Raw genomic sequence first — 15,757 nt, 5'->3', positions numbered from 1 at the left:
TGGGACAGAGAGAGACAGAGCATGAACGGGGGAGGGGCAGAGAGAGAGGGAGACACAGAATCGGAAACAGGCTCCAGGCTCCGAGCCATCAGCCCAGAGCCATCAGCCCAGAGCCATCAGCCCAGAGCCCGACGCGGGGCTTGAACTCACGGACCGCGAGATCGTGACCTGGCTGAAGTCGGAGGCTTAACCGACTGCGCCACCCAGGCGCCCCAACTCTTTTTTGTTTTTTAATGTTTTATTTATTTTTGAGAGAGAGAGAGAGAGAGCAAGAGTGAGCATGAGTGGGGGAGGGGCAGAGAGAGAAGGGGAGAGAGGATCTGAAGCACGCTCTGCGCTGATAGTAATGAGCCGAATTCGGGGCTCAAACTCACAAACCGCAAGATCACGACCTGAGATCACAGTTTCAACCAACTGAGCCACCCAGGTGCCCTAAGCATGTGACTCTTGATATTGGTATTGTAAGTTTGAGTTCCACATTGGGTATGGAGATTACTTTAAAAAATAAAATCTCAAAAAAAAAAAGAATAGATTGCTGTAGTTATTTACATGTTTGATAAACTGGCCTACATTAATAATGCCTTTTGAAATAATTAAGACATATTTTTCTAAAATGAACAATTTAGGATTATAAATATTTAATCTGGACCCTTTTCAGGTATCAATAACTTTATGGGCCTGTGTACCCAGAAGTCAGATACAAAGAATTGAGCTTAATTGTTGAAGCTTTTATGTTAACCTATAATAGCAATTGTCCTCCAACTTCCCTAATGTATTTATACTTCATCACAATAGGAAGTGGAAATTCCATTAAACTCCAAATTCACCATTAGTATTAATACACTGAGGAAGAAAAACAACTACTACCACCATAACAACAACCAAAAAAACCTCTTGGAAATAGGAGAAAGAAAAGGATAGTGTTTGTTTATAATAGATACTTCTATATTTACATAATCTTTCTCCTGGGTACAAAGCCTTGCTTTTCACGCACTCATTTACTGTAAAGATAAAAATACGTAAAACACTTAGCACCTCCTGGCAGATAATAAGCACTTAATAAATGATAGCTTTTATTGTTCCATTATCTTTATCATCAGTATCAGAGAAAGACAGCTTCATCTCATAATCCTGCACCAAGAGAATGTGATTTCTAGCTGTAAATTTCTAATAATCAGAGTCATGACAAAGGAATTTGGAACTCCTGGGGAGATCATTTAAATGTGATGTCACCTGGGATACCTGGCTGGCTCAGTCAGTAGAGCATGCAACTCTTGATCTCAGGGTTGTGAGTTTGAGCCCCACATTTGGCCTAGAGATTACTTAAAAAAAAAAAAATTAAATGTGATCTCACCTGCATGGAAACTTTTTTCATCCCCAAACAGAACTTTAAAAAGTCAAACTGAACATTAGTGCAGCAGTGATTGGGAAATACTGGTAAGAAAAACAGTTTGGTTGGTACCTTTGTATTTAGCATCTATGTTTCATGCTTGTTTTCCAATTTGAGTTTCTTTGTGATGAGCATGTTTATTTTATCTGTTCCCAGTTATATTTTTGGGCAGTCTTTGTAGCTATTTATCAGACAAAACAGAAACCACTTCTTGCCTACAAAGAAACCATTTTAATTTGCTGGATTAAAATGATTCCTAACCATTTATTCCTAAAGTACTTAGGTTTTCCTCTGGCCTGGCATGAACTATTGTACTCTCTAAATTATGTGCACATGCTCATTTTAGAAGTAGGTATTACTGAAATACAGACATATGAACAAACTCATAGAATTAATCTTTTCTCTAAAAACTAATTGTGGGTTAAGACAAAGTAGAATATTGTGTGTGTGTGTGTGTGTGTTTTAATTTTTCTTTGATGGATGGCAGTGGGTGCTTTCTAAGACAACATAATAATTTGTTTAATGAGCTGATTAATGTTTGAGATACTAAAAAACAGAGATTCCTAAAACTGCAACAAGTTCTTCCCACCTAGGCTAGAGTTAAAGAAAAGAGGATTTTATTTGGAGAGCTTCTAATAAAAACTGAATTCAGAGAGAAAGAAAAAAGTGAATTTAAGTGTGGAGACTCAAATATTCTAACAGTATAGTCAGGAGGAGTTAAAAAGGAAACAAGAAGTGAAGATCTGGGGAGAATGAAAATCACTGTGTGCTGTTAAACTTAGAAGCTGGGAAGTCTTCATAGTAGAGAGAGGCTAACCAGAGATTTGCTATGGGCACAATGCCAAATTAATGATACAGGTAGTTGTGCTGCTCTAGGCATTGAGGAAATTGAAGGAGGAACTCAGTGTAGGTCTAAAGGTCAAGTACGCTTTTTCAGTAGAAAAGATAATTGAAAAAAACAGGGTCTACATTCAATATTCGCAAATCAAACAACGTGATACATCACATTAATAAAAGAAAGGATAAGAATCGTATGATCATTTCAATAGGTGGAAAAAGCATTTAACAAAGTACAACATCCATTCTTAATAAAAACCCTCAACAAGGTAGGTTTAGAGGGAACATACCTCAACATAATAAAGGCCATATATGAAAAACCCACAGCTAATATCATCCTAAATGAGGAAAAACTGAGAGCTTTTCCTTTATGGTCAGGAATAACACAGGCATGTGAACTTTTGCCACTTTTATTCAACATAGTACTGGAAGGAATCGGACAACAAAAGGAAATAAAACTGGTAAGGAAGAAGTAAAACTTTCACTATTTGCAGATCACATGATACTCTATATAGAAAACCTGAAAGACTCCACCAAAAAATTGCTAGAATTGATAAATGAATTCAGCAAAGTCACAGGATACAAAATCAATGTACAGAAATCTGTTGCATTTCTATACACCAATAATGAAGCAACAGAAAGAGAAGTTAAGGAATCAATCCCATTTATAATTGCCCCAAAACCAGTTAGGTACCTAGAAATAAATCTAACCAAAGAGGTGAAAGACCTGTATTCTGAAAACTATAAACACTGGTGAAAGAAATTGAAGAGGACACAAACAAATGGAAAGACATCCTAGGCTCAAGGATTGGAAGAACAAATATTGTTAAAATGCTTATACTATCCAAAGCGATCAATACATTTAATGTAATCCCTATCAAAATACCAACAGCATTTTTCATAGAGCTAAAACAAACAAACCTGAAATTTCTGTGGAACCACAAAAGACCCTCAATAGTCAAAGCAACCTTGAAAAAGAAAAACAAAGCTGGAGGCATCACAATTCTGGACTTCAAGTTATATTACAAAGCTATAGTAATCAAAACAGTATGGTACTGGCACAGAAATAGACACATGAATCAATGGAACAGAATAAAAAATCCAGAAATGAGCCTGTAGATGGTCAATTAATGGCTGACAAAGCAGGAAAGAATATCCAAAGGGAAAAAAGATGTCTCTTCAACAAATGGTGCTGTAAAAACTGGATAGCAACATGCAAAAGAATGAAACCGGACCACTTTCTTACACCATACACAAAAAATAAATTCAAAAGGGTTTTTACACCTAAATGTGAAACCTGAAACCATAAAAATTCTGGAAGAGAACACAGGCAGTAACTTCTTTGACATTGGCCATAACAATTTCTTTCTAGATATGTCTCCTGAGGCAAGGGAAACAAAAACAAAAATAAACTATTGAGACTTCATCAAAATAAAAGTTTTTGCACTGCGAAGGAAGCAATTAGCAAAACTAAAAGGCAGTCTACAGAATGGGAGGAAATATTTGCAAATGACCTATCTGATAAAGGGTTAGTATCCAAAATCTATAAAGAACTTCTAAAATGCAGCACCCCCAAATGAATAATCCAATTAAAAAATGGGCAGAAGACATAAATAGAAATTTTTCATAGGAGACATACAGACAGCCAACAGACACATGAAAAAGATGCTCGATGGGAATGCAAGCTGGTGCAGCCCCTCTGGAAAACAGCATGGAGGTTCCTCGAAAAACTAAAAATAGAACTATCCTACGACCCAGCAATTGCATGACTAGACATTTATCCAAGGGATACAGGTATGCTGTTTCGAAGGGACACATGCACCCCCATCCATGTTTACAGCAGCTCTATCAACAGTACCCAAAGTATGGAAAGAACCCAAGTGTCCATCGATGGATGAACGAATAAAGAAGATGTGGTGTATATATATATACACAATGGAGTATTATTTGGCAATCAAAAAGAATGAAATCTTGCCATTTGCAACTACGGGGATGGAACTGGAGGGTATTATGCTAAGTGAAATTAGTCAGAGAAAGACAAAAATCATATGACTTCACTCATATGAGGACTTTAAGAGACAAAACAGATAAACATAAGTGAAGGGAAACAAAAATAATATAAAAACAAGGAGGGGGACAAAACAGAAGAGACTCATAAATATGGAGAACAAACTAAGGGTTACTGGAGGGGTTGTGGGAGGGCAGATGGGCTAAATGGGTAAGGGTAAGGGGCACTAAGGAATCTATTCCTGAAATCATTGTTGCACTATATGCCTAACTAAATTTAAAAAAAATAAAAAATAAAATTAAAATTAAAATAAAATAAAATAAAAAAGATGCTCATCATCAATTATCATCAAGGAAATGAAAATCAAAACTACAATGAGATATCGCCTCACACCCTTCAGAATGGCTAAAATAAAATCTCAGGGAACAACAGGTGTTGGTGAGGATGTGGAGAAAGGAGCTAACCTTCATGCACTATTGGTGGGAATGCAAACTGGTGAAGCCACTGTGGTAAACATTATGGAGATTCCTCAAAAAATTAAAAATAGAACTACCCTGTGATCCAGCAATCATACTACTAGGTATTTACCCAGCGAATACAAAAATACTAATTCAAAGGCATACATGCACCCTGACATTGATAGCAGCGTTATCTACAATAGCCAAATTATGGAAAACAGCCTAAATGTCCATACACTGATGAATGGATAAAGAAGGTGACATATTACTATTATGCTAAGTGAAAAAAGTCCATCAGAGAAAGACAAATACCATATGATTTCACTCATATGTGGAATTTAAGAAATAAAACAAACAAGGCACCTGGGTGGCCCAGTTGGTTAAGCGATTGACTCTTGATTTCGGCTCAGGTTGTGATCTCATGGTTTGTAAGTTTGAGCCCTACATCCAGCTCTGTGCTGACAGTGGGGAATCTGCTTGGGTTTCTCTCTCTCCCTCACTCTCTGCCCCTACCCCACTCATGCCCTCTCTCTCTCTCTCTCTCTCTCTCTTTCAAAAATAAATAAATATTTAAACATTTGAGGGGGAAAAAAGAAACAAAACAAACGAAGGGAAAAAAAGAGAGACAAACCAAGAAACAGATGATTAACTATAGAGAACAAATTGATGGTTACCAGAAGGGAGGATAGTAGGGAGGGATGGGTTAAATAGGTGATGGGGATTAAAGAGCACTTGTTGTGATGAGCACTGAGTGATATGTGGAGTTGTTGAATCACTATATTGTACACCTGAAAACTAATATTACACTGTATGTTAACTAACTGGAAACTAAATAAAAACTAAAAAAAAAAGAAGAAGAAGAAGAAGAAGAACAGGGCCCAGGTCTTCAAATATTGAAAGGGGAAGAAAAAACATGCTTTCAGGGTCTTTTTAGTCTCATTTTTACCCCATATGTCTTTTAATTTGTAGTAAAGTTTGGTTGTACGTTTACATCTACTATATACTATGTGTGCTTGCTTTGACAGCACATATACTAAATCTACCATGTACTCAGTTATAGCAAAGTGAGAGAAAGACGCTTCACCAAAAAAGAGAAGACACATGAGCTGTAGGCACGCAGGGTCTGGAAAGATAACTTTTATTATTATTATTATTATTTTACCTTTCAGTAGTGGTAGCAAAAAAATAGCTTGAAATCAATAGAAACAGAGACCCAAATGGACTTTATTTTAATTTACTTTTGGTTTGTTGTGTTTTTTTTTATAAAATTTTTTTGAGCACATACTAAGTTCAAGGCACTGTGTTTGTTTTTGGACTCATTTTATTTTATCACACTGATACCTTCCTGTGTTTCTAATGTATGTTTCAAATTTTATTTTGCTTCAGGCTAAAAGAACCACACACTATGTCCAGAAGTCAAAAGTTTCTCATCTGGCTTTCTGATATGTAAGAATTTTAGTTTCTTGATATACAAGTTATTGCTTTAGCTATATGTATTACGTCCTATGTTTATAATTTAGAGCAAGCTTTCTGCATATGATTTGTAACAAGGACATATTGAGCACCTACTCCATAGGTGGATGTATATGAATCATTTAGAACTACTTTAACTACCAGCCGCAAAACTGTAAGAGGAATCTTGAGAGACAGTTTCAGCCAGCTTCAAGAGAAAACTGAGTGCCCTCCTACCCAAAGGTAAATGATTAGCTTAGGGTGATCTAGCTAGTTAGTATATAGAGCTGGTATATATAACCACTCTCTTCCACCTGTTTGCTGTTTTCAGTAACCTGCAGTCAAAGAAAGATGTGGTGAAAGAAGTGTATAGCAATACAGTATAGGTAAAAGTATACATTGACTACTGTCACATTTCTCCAGAAAAATCTGCACCAACGTTTAATAGCAGAAAGGAAGCCCCACCTGTAGGGTGGGCATCTACTTCAAAAAAGATACTTTAATTTCTAAGACATGTTGAGTTTAATTTTAGATAAATACCACAATGTTGCTGTTATGTTTAGTTTCTGTTATTTAATCATTCTAATAGACATAAACAGAGTAGAAATAATATGTATAACTTTCCCATATAGTTCATTCCAATCATGCTCAAGTGATTTGTATTCTAAAAGTTCACTTTTAAGTCAATTATTTCAAACTCTAAAAAATGATATATATACAGTATATATAGTGTAAATAAGGAACATTAGGTTTCTAAGATTGCACATGAAAGACCAATCCATTATGTAAATAAATTATGATATTATAGAACTTGGCCCAAATTCACTACCTTGTTTTAACTTGGAAAGTTAGAAACAGACTTCCAAGCTCTTTCTGACTCTCATTATGGTGTCAACAGGGAAAGTGAAGAAGCCTCTTCTCTCCTAAGCGGCTTCAATAAGAATGGGTCTCCTGAGGATCTAGTTACAGAAGGAATAGAAAGGAGGTTCTGGTTGTCCACCAGCAAGCAGCCAACAGTGAAAGGAGATCCAGCAGTTAGGACATGAATATATCCACAGTAGTTATTACTTGAGGCCATTGCTTTAAATCAGAATTATAAATTCTAAATGTTAGGCTAATTTAGTTCTAAAGACTAATTATGGTCTTTCACTAGAACTAAGAAATAACTAAATTTGTTCTGCTTTTCTTTTCTAGCTTACTAATGAGAAAAGCCTTGTTTGACCACCTCACTGCCAGAGGCATTCAGGTAAGTTTCTGGAATGATGTATTTTGGAAACAATATGTCTCATCAGTGTAACACAAGTGTAAAGGACAGGCACTTTTAACTGACTTAATTTGGGCCCAGCTCTGCTGCTGCTGCTGCTGCTGCTGCTGCTGCTGCTGCTTTTACTGGTTCACATATGAAAACCTTAAGCTCTGCCTTATGTTTAACAAGAAAGCATTGGCATTTTAATAACTGGAGTCCACTTATGTATATAGGTGAGATTAGCTGAAGCTAAAGGGTGGGACAGTATATATTTAATGAGTAAAGTAAAATTTTTTTAAAGGGTTCAATAACTTTTTAAAATTACAGGTTTAATAGGTCATTTCTAGGTCTGCTGAGATTGTAGTGTATAAATGCTATTATAAAAATAATTTTCTATTTTAACATTTCTTCTCATACTTCTCACGCTTCTAATTTTCAGGTGTATATTTGGGTATTAAATGAAGAACAAGAATACAAACGAGCTTTTGATTTGGGAGCAACTGGGGTGATGACAGACTATCCAACAAAACTTAAGGATTTTTTACATAATTTTTCAGCATAGAGAAGGAGGTACTCAGAAGCATTCAAAGAAAACCTGAAGAGACCTAAGGAAAAAAAACAAAACAAAACAAAACAAGTTTGCCATCATTTCCCTAAGCCATTTCCAGAATGGTAAAGGTTTAATCAGTTAAGTTTTTATTACCTCATTTTTAAGCTTGTCTGAGAATGTAGAAACTATATATTGTATATTTATTTTAAACAATATTACATATTTTACATTTGTAAATAGTTTGTTTAGAAAGATAACTGGTTATGAGTTGGAAGTAGAAGATTATTGATCAAGAGTTCTGTATATGATGCATTGTTCTACTATTATAAGTAATTCCAAAATCAAAGACTTTTGGATAAATTTGACATTAGCCTTCACTGGAATAAGATCAACTAATTAGTAAAGCAAAATTACTGAAGGCCACTACAGCTATTCTGAGTTGTCTCATTATTTCCAGGTACATCTTGAATAAAGAGGAAAGAAAAGTGGGAGGAGAGCTTAGAAATCAGTGATATAGTTATTTGACAAGCTGTCCTTTGTTAACAGAAGGCAAACTCAAAGAACTGAAATTTTATTACTTGATCAGAAGTAAAAACTGTAGACAATTAAATTTCTTGGCTGCTGTTGTTAATGGAATCTCGGAATCATCTTCAGTGTAGCAGTGCTACCATGTCCTTTCTTTTTGGTAACCATTAAAATGGGAATTATTAAATGTAAATTAAGACAAGATCCAAATAGTCATATATTTATGTTTCCTCTAAAGAAGTGTAAATTTTCCATTTTTGGCAATGACTAACTGTTTGATCCTACATCTAGATTTTAAATAACATCTTGAATCTTAATAAACCTATAAAACTGATGAAAGTACACATCATTGATTTAATACTTATGGTATAAACCACCTGTTCCTGACCTTTAAGGATTTAGTCTTCTGAATATTAAGTGGAAACAATTTCTCAAAGCATTAGGCATCACTTTCTCAGCTTTTCTGATATGACTTCATGTAAATCTGTTTCTAATCTTTTTGACTAATTTTCATGACCTCTTTGGGAGGTAAATATAATCTGGAATAATAAGGGCCTTTTACCTAGATTACATCTCTCATTTGGAGTTGTCAGCAGCTATGAAGGATGATTATACTCCCATCAGTCTCTGGATGACATAAATAACATTTTGCTTTTTTGTTTAAACTGGAATAAAATTTTACAAGAACAAAATAAGGGTTCTTCATTGCTTTTTTGCAGTTGTAATTCTAAATATGCTTTATAGATTTTATAGGTTCTGGGGGGGGGCAGAATTTAATGAAGTGATAAATTGATAATATGAGTAAACACACCTGATATTTCTCTCTAGAATAAGGAAAACAAAAGAAAATACGGAAACACTCTATGGTAAAAAGTTGCTTCTTGGCATTTGAACAATAACTTGGGCAGGTAATCCAATAAATCAGTCATTTTTACTTGTGCTTACTATAATTTATGGTTATGGTTGCTAGGGATCATTTTGATTGTTTAGATATGATTCTTTTTGTTATTTTTTCGTTCTGAATTTTGCTTTGTTATGATTCCGAGCAGCTCATATTATAGGGCAAGCATATATTTTGTGTCAACCAGTAGAAGATAAAGTACCCAATATGGTAAAGATGTTTAGAAAGTTATGTTTTAAAAGTTTGCTAATTTGGGGGTACCTGGTTGGCTTAGTTGGTAAAGCATGTGACTCTTGATCTCAGGGTTGTGAGTTCAAGCCCCATGTTGGGGGTAGAGTTTACTTTAAAAAAAAAAGTTTGCTAATTTTATAGTCAAGGTGACCTTAATTCACTTAATATAAGTATATAGTCTCTATAATAAGAGAGTTTGTATTCATTATAACATCTCAATACTGCTTTTCTGATTGGAGCATCACATTTTATTTATTTATTTATCTACCTACCTATTTATTTATATTTATTTATTTAATTCTTTTTTAATGTTTATTTTTAAATATTTATTTATTTATTTATTTATTTATTTATTTTATTGTTTATTTCTGGCAGAGAGAGAGACAGAGAGACAGAGCATGAGCCGGGGAGGGGCAGAGAGAGAGGGAGACACAGAATCCGAAGCAGTCTCCAGGCTCTGAGCTGTCAGCACAGAGCCTGACGCGGGGCTTGAACTCACAGACCGCGAGATCATGACCTGAGCTGAAGTCAGACGTTCAACTGACTGAGCCACCCAGGCACCCCATGTTTATTTTATTTTTGAGAGAGACAGAGTGTGAGTGGGGCAGGGGCAGAGAGAGAGGGAGACGCAGAATCTGAAGTAGGCTCCAGGCTCTAAGCTGACAGCACAGGGCCCAACATGGGGCTCCAACTCACAAACCGTGAGATCATGACCTGAGCTGAAGTTGGACACTTAACCAACTGAGCCTCCCAGGCGCCCCTATTTTTTTTTTTCATGTTTGTTTATTTTTGAGAGAGAGAGAGCATGAGTGGGAGAGGGGCAGAGAGAGAGGGAGAAAGAATCCCAAGCAGGCTCTGGCTGTGTCAGCATGGGGCCCGATGCGGGCTTGAACCCACAAACCTATGCCAAAGTCAAGAGCCAGGCACTTAACCAACTAAGCCACCCAGGCACCCCTACCTGTTTATTTATTTAAAATAATCTCTGTGCCCATTGTGGGACTCCAACTCCAAGACTCCAAGATCAAGAGTCACATGCTCTACCAACTGGAGCCAGCCAGGCACCCCTGGAGCATCACATTTTAAGCAAGCTTAAATATCCTTTCATTTTGAGGTAGATATTGCTAGGCATAGTGAACAGCATAGTGGGGAAGGCAGAGAAGTGGTCACAAGATGTGATTAGACCCTTCTACTGGGATAAGGCTGGCACTAGATGTGACAGGCTCACCTATAGGTCGAGTCCAGTATGCCATTAGTAGCCCAAGTATGTGGCAATGGGCAAGAGTTGGCAGGCATTTTAGTAAGTAGTTGGCATGAGGGAATTTTAATATGAAGTAGTATGAGGGGCGCCTGGGTGGCTCAGTTGGTTGGACATCTGACTTCGACTTAGGTCATGATCTCATGGTCCATGAGTTCAAGCCCCACATTGGACTCTGTGCTGACAGCTCGGAGCGTGGAGCCTGCTTCGGATTCTGTGTCTCTCTCTCTCTTTCTGCCCCTCCCCTGCTCTCTCTCTCTCTCTCTCTGAAAAATAAATAAAACATTAAAAAAAAGTTGGCAGGCATTTTAGTAAGTAATTGGCATGAGGGAGTTTTAATATGAAGTAGTGTGAGGGGTGCCTGGATGGCTTAGTTGGTTAAACATTGGGCTTTGGCTCAGGTCACGATCTCATGGTTCATGAGTTTGAACCCTGAATTGTGCTCTGCATTGGCGGTGCGGAGCCTGCTTGGATTCTCTCCCTCTCTCCCACTCTCTCTCTGTCTCTCCCCCACTGCTCTCTTTCAAAATAGATGAATAAACTTTAAAAAATTTTTCTTAAAAATTGAAGTAGTGAGAGCTTCCCTGAAGGACTTAAGTATGGGGCATGTTACCAAGGCAAAACAGAACACAAGGTACCAGAACTAGGACCCAAGTCTTGGAAAGAAGCTCATGTAATAGAACTGAAGAACAGTTGTACATATGGGAAACCATTAACATGGAATGGTTCATAACTTGAATGATTCTGCTTAGAGGTGTGCAACATAGTAGCAGTGGACAGGTACATTTAAAAAACATACAAGGGGGCTCTTGAGTGGCTCAGTTGGTTAGGCAGTTGACTTCAGCTCAGGTCATGATCTCACAGTTTGTGAGTTCAAGCCCTGCATTGGGCTCTCTGCTGTCAGTGCAGAGCCTGCTTCAGATCCTCTGTCCCCCTCTCTCTTTTCCTCTTTTCCCCTCAAAAATAAATATTAAAAAAAATGGCAGAGCCTGCTTCAGATCCTCTGTCCCCCTTTTTCTCTGCCCCTTCCCCCTGTCTCTCAAAAATAAAAATAAAAAATACACAAGGAACTGCCATAGATAAGAGTTCCAAATAAGGGAAAATCATGAATGTCAGCTTGAAGAGTTTGTTCTGAATAAAAGTCTTATCTCTTAAGTAGATGGCTGAGCTCAAGACCTTAAAAGTAAGAACCAAAACTGCTAGGCAGTAATATGACATAATAATTTCTGTACCAAAACGAAAATGGAAATAGCAGTCAGACCAGGCACCAAAGCAACATCAGAACTAAAGCAGTCAGATCCAGGAATCAAAGAGATCAGAATGGTGAGAGCATACAATTCATAAAGCCACTGGTGATACTTAGCTTTTCTAACTCCTATGCAGCAGACACACTATTTGGAAAGTTGGAACATCCTATTATATGAAGGAAAGGTATAAGCCTAAGCTAGAGAAAATCCTGAAACCAGGTCAGAAGGCTAACCAGATCCAGTTGATACTAGATTGCACAAAAAATTAGTACTTAATTTGGTAATAGTCTACAGAATGGGAGACTTCTTGCAGCAATCCAGGCCTGAGGCAATAAGCGTCCAAAAGAAAGTAATGACAATGTAAGTCGGGAAACAATGAATCTATGTGTCTCTGAAGGGAAGAATTATTGAGCATTAGTGACTAGAGCTTAAAAGGAGAAGGGAAAGTCAGTACTAATTCCAAAGCTGCAAAAAAATGGGGAACTTGAAGAGGGGAATCAGTTGGGTGGTAAAATTGATGACTATGTTGTGCTCTTTAAATGACAGAAAGTTTGAAATGACAGAAAGACATTTGAGTGACTGTGCTTTAAGTACATTAGTCCTTGGAGGAAAGTCTAGTCCTGGAGGAATAGATTAGGAGTTTTGTATACTTCGTAGGTATGAAATTGCAAAACTAGTACTTTAGAGATGTTAGTTCCTTCTCAGTATTTATTTTATTTTATTTTTTTTTTTTTAATTTTTTTTTTCAACGTTTTCTATTTATTTTTGGGACAGAGAGAGACAGAGCATGAACAGGGGAGGGGCAGAGAGAGAGGGAGACACAGAATCGGAAACAGGCTCCAGGCTCCGAGCCATCAGCCCAGAGCCTGACGCGGGGCTCGAACTCACAGACCGCGAGATTGTGACCTGGCTGAAGTCGGACGCTTAACCGACTGCGCCACCCAGGCGCCCCTGTATTTATTTTATTTTATTTTATTTTATTTTATTTTATTTTATTTTATTTTATTCTTTAATGCTTATTTACTTATTTATTTAGAGAGAGAGAGCACATGAAGGGGAGAGAGAGAGAGAATCCCAAGCACAGAGCCTGACATGGGGCTCGATCCCATGAACCATGAGATCAGGACCTGAAATCAAGAGTCGGATACTTAGCTGACTGAGCCACCCAGGTGTCCCTCAATATATTTTTTTTAATATTTATTTTGAGAGAGAGCATGCATTTGTGAGCAGAGGAGGGGCAGAGAGAGAGGAAAGTGAGAATCCCAAGCAGGTCCGTGCTGTGAGCACAAGAGCCCAATGAGGGGCTTGATCCCATGAACCACAAGATCGTGACCTGAGCTGAAATCAAGAGTCCAAAGCATCACTGAGCCACCCAGGGACCCCTCCTGTTTGGTATTCTACTAGCAGTTTGAATACGTTGCTATTCCACCGAATGCTTATGTTGTGAGTAGCTCTATATTGATCTTATTTGTCCAGTCGTTTTAAAATTTAGAAATAGGGCTTCATCGTAAGATAACAAGATGGGACCTAGACAGCTTCTGCTGGGTGAATGGGGATGGTTATGCTAAGAGGAGGCTGAGGCAGGTATAGCTTTGTGTTACACATTCCCAATTTGACTAGAACTGCTCTACTTTTCTTTCTGTTTCACATATGAGTTCCATATAAGGTTTGATTTAAAATAGGAGTTTTCTAGGGGAAAAAATTGGCTTTTATAATCTTTGATCTAAGGTCTTTTTCCCTGTCAGGCTTGAATAGAACCTCTCTTTCCTTCCTCCTTTCCTTTCTCCTTCCCTCCCTTACTTCCTAACCCACTTTAAGCCTTTTTCATTTAATCAGGTCCTTAAGCGTTAATGGTCAAAAACTTTTCAAGAAAAATCAGTGGGTGGGGGAAGAACATAAGACATAAACATGTAATCCACAAATATAAACAGGCAACAAAAATGTCTAACCTCCCTAGTAGTCAAAGACCTATCAATTAAAACATTGATTCGACAAAGCAGGTAAGAATATCCAATGGAAAAAAGACAGTCTCTTCAACAAATGGTGTTGGGAAAACTGGACAGCAACATGTAGAAGAATGAAGAATGACCACTTTCTTACACCATACACAAAAATAAATTCAAAATGGATTAAAGACCTAAACATGAGACCTGAAACCATAAAAATCCTAGAGTACACAGGCAGCAACCTCTTTGACCTTGGCAACTTCTGACTGGTCACGTCACCAGAAGCAAGGGACAAAAGCAAAAATGAACTATTGGGACTTCATCAAGATAAAAGCTTTTGCACAGTGAAGGAAACAATCAACAAAACTAAAAGGCAGCCTACAGGATGGGAGATGTTCGCAAATGACATATCTGATAGAGTATCCAAAATCTGTAAAGAACTTATCAAACTCAATACCCCAAAAACAAATAATCTGGTTAAGAAATGGGCAGAAGACATGAATGGACATTTTTCCAAAGAAGACATCCAGATGGCTAACAGACACATGAAGAGATGCTCAATATCACTCATCATCAGGGAAATACAAATCAAAACCACAATGAGATACCACCTCACGCCTGTCAGAATGCCTAAAATTAACAACAGAAAACAACAGATATTGGCAAGGATGTGGAGAAAGGAAACCTTATACTCCTGGTGGGAATGCAAACTGGTACAGCCACTCTGGAAAACAGTATGGAGGTTCCTCAAAAAGTTAAAAATAGAACCATCCTATGATCTAGCAATTGCACTACTAGGTATTTACCCAAAGAATACAAAAATAGATTCAAAGGGGGTACAGTGCACTCTGATGTATATAGCAGCATTATCAACAATACCCAAACTATGGAAAGAGCCCAGATATCCATTAATTGATGAATGCATAAAGAAGAAGTATACATATACATACATAATACATACATACACACAATGGAATATTACTCAGCCATCAAAAAGAAAGAAATCTTGCCATTTGCAACGACATGGATACAGCTAGAGTGTATTATGCTAAGCAAAATAAGTCAGTCAGGGAAAGACAAATACCATACAATTTCACTCATATGTGGAATTTAGGAAACAAAACAGATGCACATATGGGAAGGGAAAAAGAAAGGAAAGCAAATCCTAAGAGACTTAGGATTTGTTAAGTCCAACTCATGAAGACTTAGGACTTGTTCCCCAGAGAACAAACTGGGGATTGATGGAGGGAGGTGGGTAGTGGATGGGCTAAATGAGTGATGGGTATTAAGGAGAGCAGTTGTTATGATGAACACTGGGTGTTATAGGTAAGTGATGACTCACTAAATTCTACTGAGGAACCAATGTTACACTATATGTTAATTAACTAGAATTTAAATAAAAATTTGGGAAAAAATTAAAAAGTAAAAATTATAAATAAATAAAACATTGAGCAAGAGGCATCTGGATGGTTCAGTGAGAAGAGCACATGACTCTTGATCTCAAGGTTGTGATTTCAAGCCCCACGTGGGCTGTAGAGATTACTTAAATAAATAAAACTTTAAAAAATAGTTTTTAAATGTTTTTATTTATTTTTGAGAGAGAAAGAGCATGGGCAGAGGAGGGGCAGAGAAAGAGCAAGACACAGAATCTGAATCAGGTTCTAGGCTCTGAGGTGTCAGCACAGAGCCCTATGTGGGGCTCCAACTCATG

At 37.2% G+C, this 15,757-nt stretch overlaps 1 protein-coding gene across 2 annotated transcripts in view; it reads left to right on the top strand.

The window, feature by feature from the left end:
- Nucleotides 1-8,154, top strand: part of GDPD1 (glycerophosphodiester phosphodiesterase domain containing 1) — a 49,681-nt gene extending 41,527 nt beyond the window's left edge. For both annotated transcript variants that reach the window (XM_078437370.2, XM_078437371.2), the window contains exons 8-10: nt 6,080-6,139; nt 7,340-7,391; nt 7,831-8,154. In XM_078437370.2, the coding sequence (XP_078293496.1) occupies nt 6,080-6,139; nt 7,340-7,391; nt 7,831-7,953 (235 nt within the window). In that variant the 3' untranslated portion in view covers nt 7,954-8,154. The remainder of the gene's footprint in view (nt 1-6,079; nt 6,140-7,339; nt 7,392-7,830) is intronic.
- The last annotated feature ends 7,603 nt before the right edge of the window (nt 8,155-15,757 follow it).

The sequence above is a fragment of the Panthera onca genome, chromosome E1 (genome assembly GCF_046562875.1).
Source record: "Panthera onca isolate mPanOnc1 chromosome E1, mPanOnc1 haplotype 2, whole genome shotgun sequence".
In the NCBI taxonomy this organism is placed as follows: domain Eukaryota; kingdom Metazoa; phylum Chordata; class Mammalia; order Carnivora; family Felidae; genus Panthera; species Panthera onca.
This window is presented reverse-complemented; position numbering and strand designations above follow the sequence as displayed.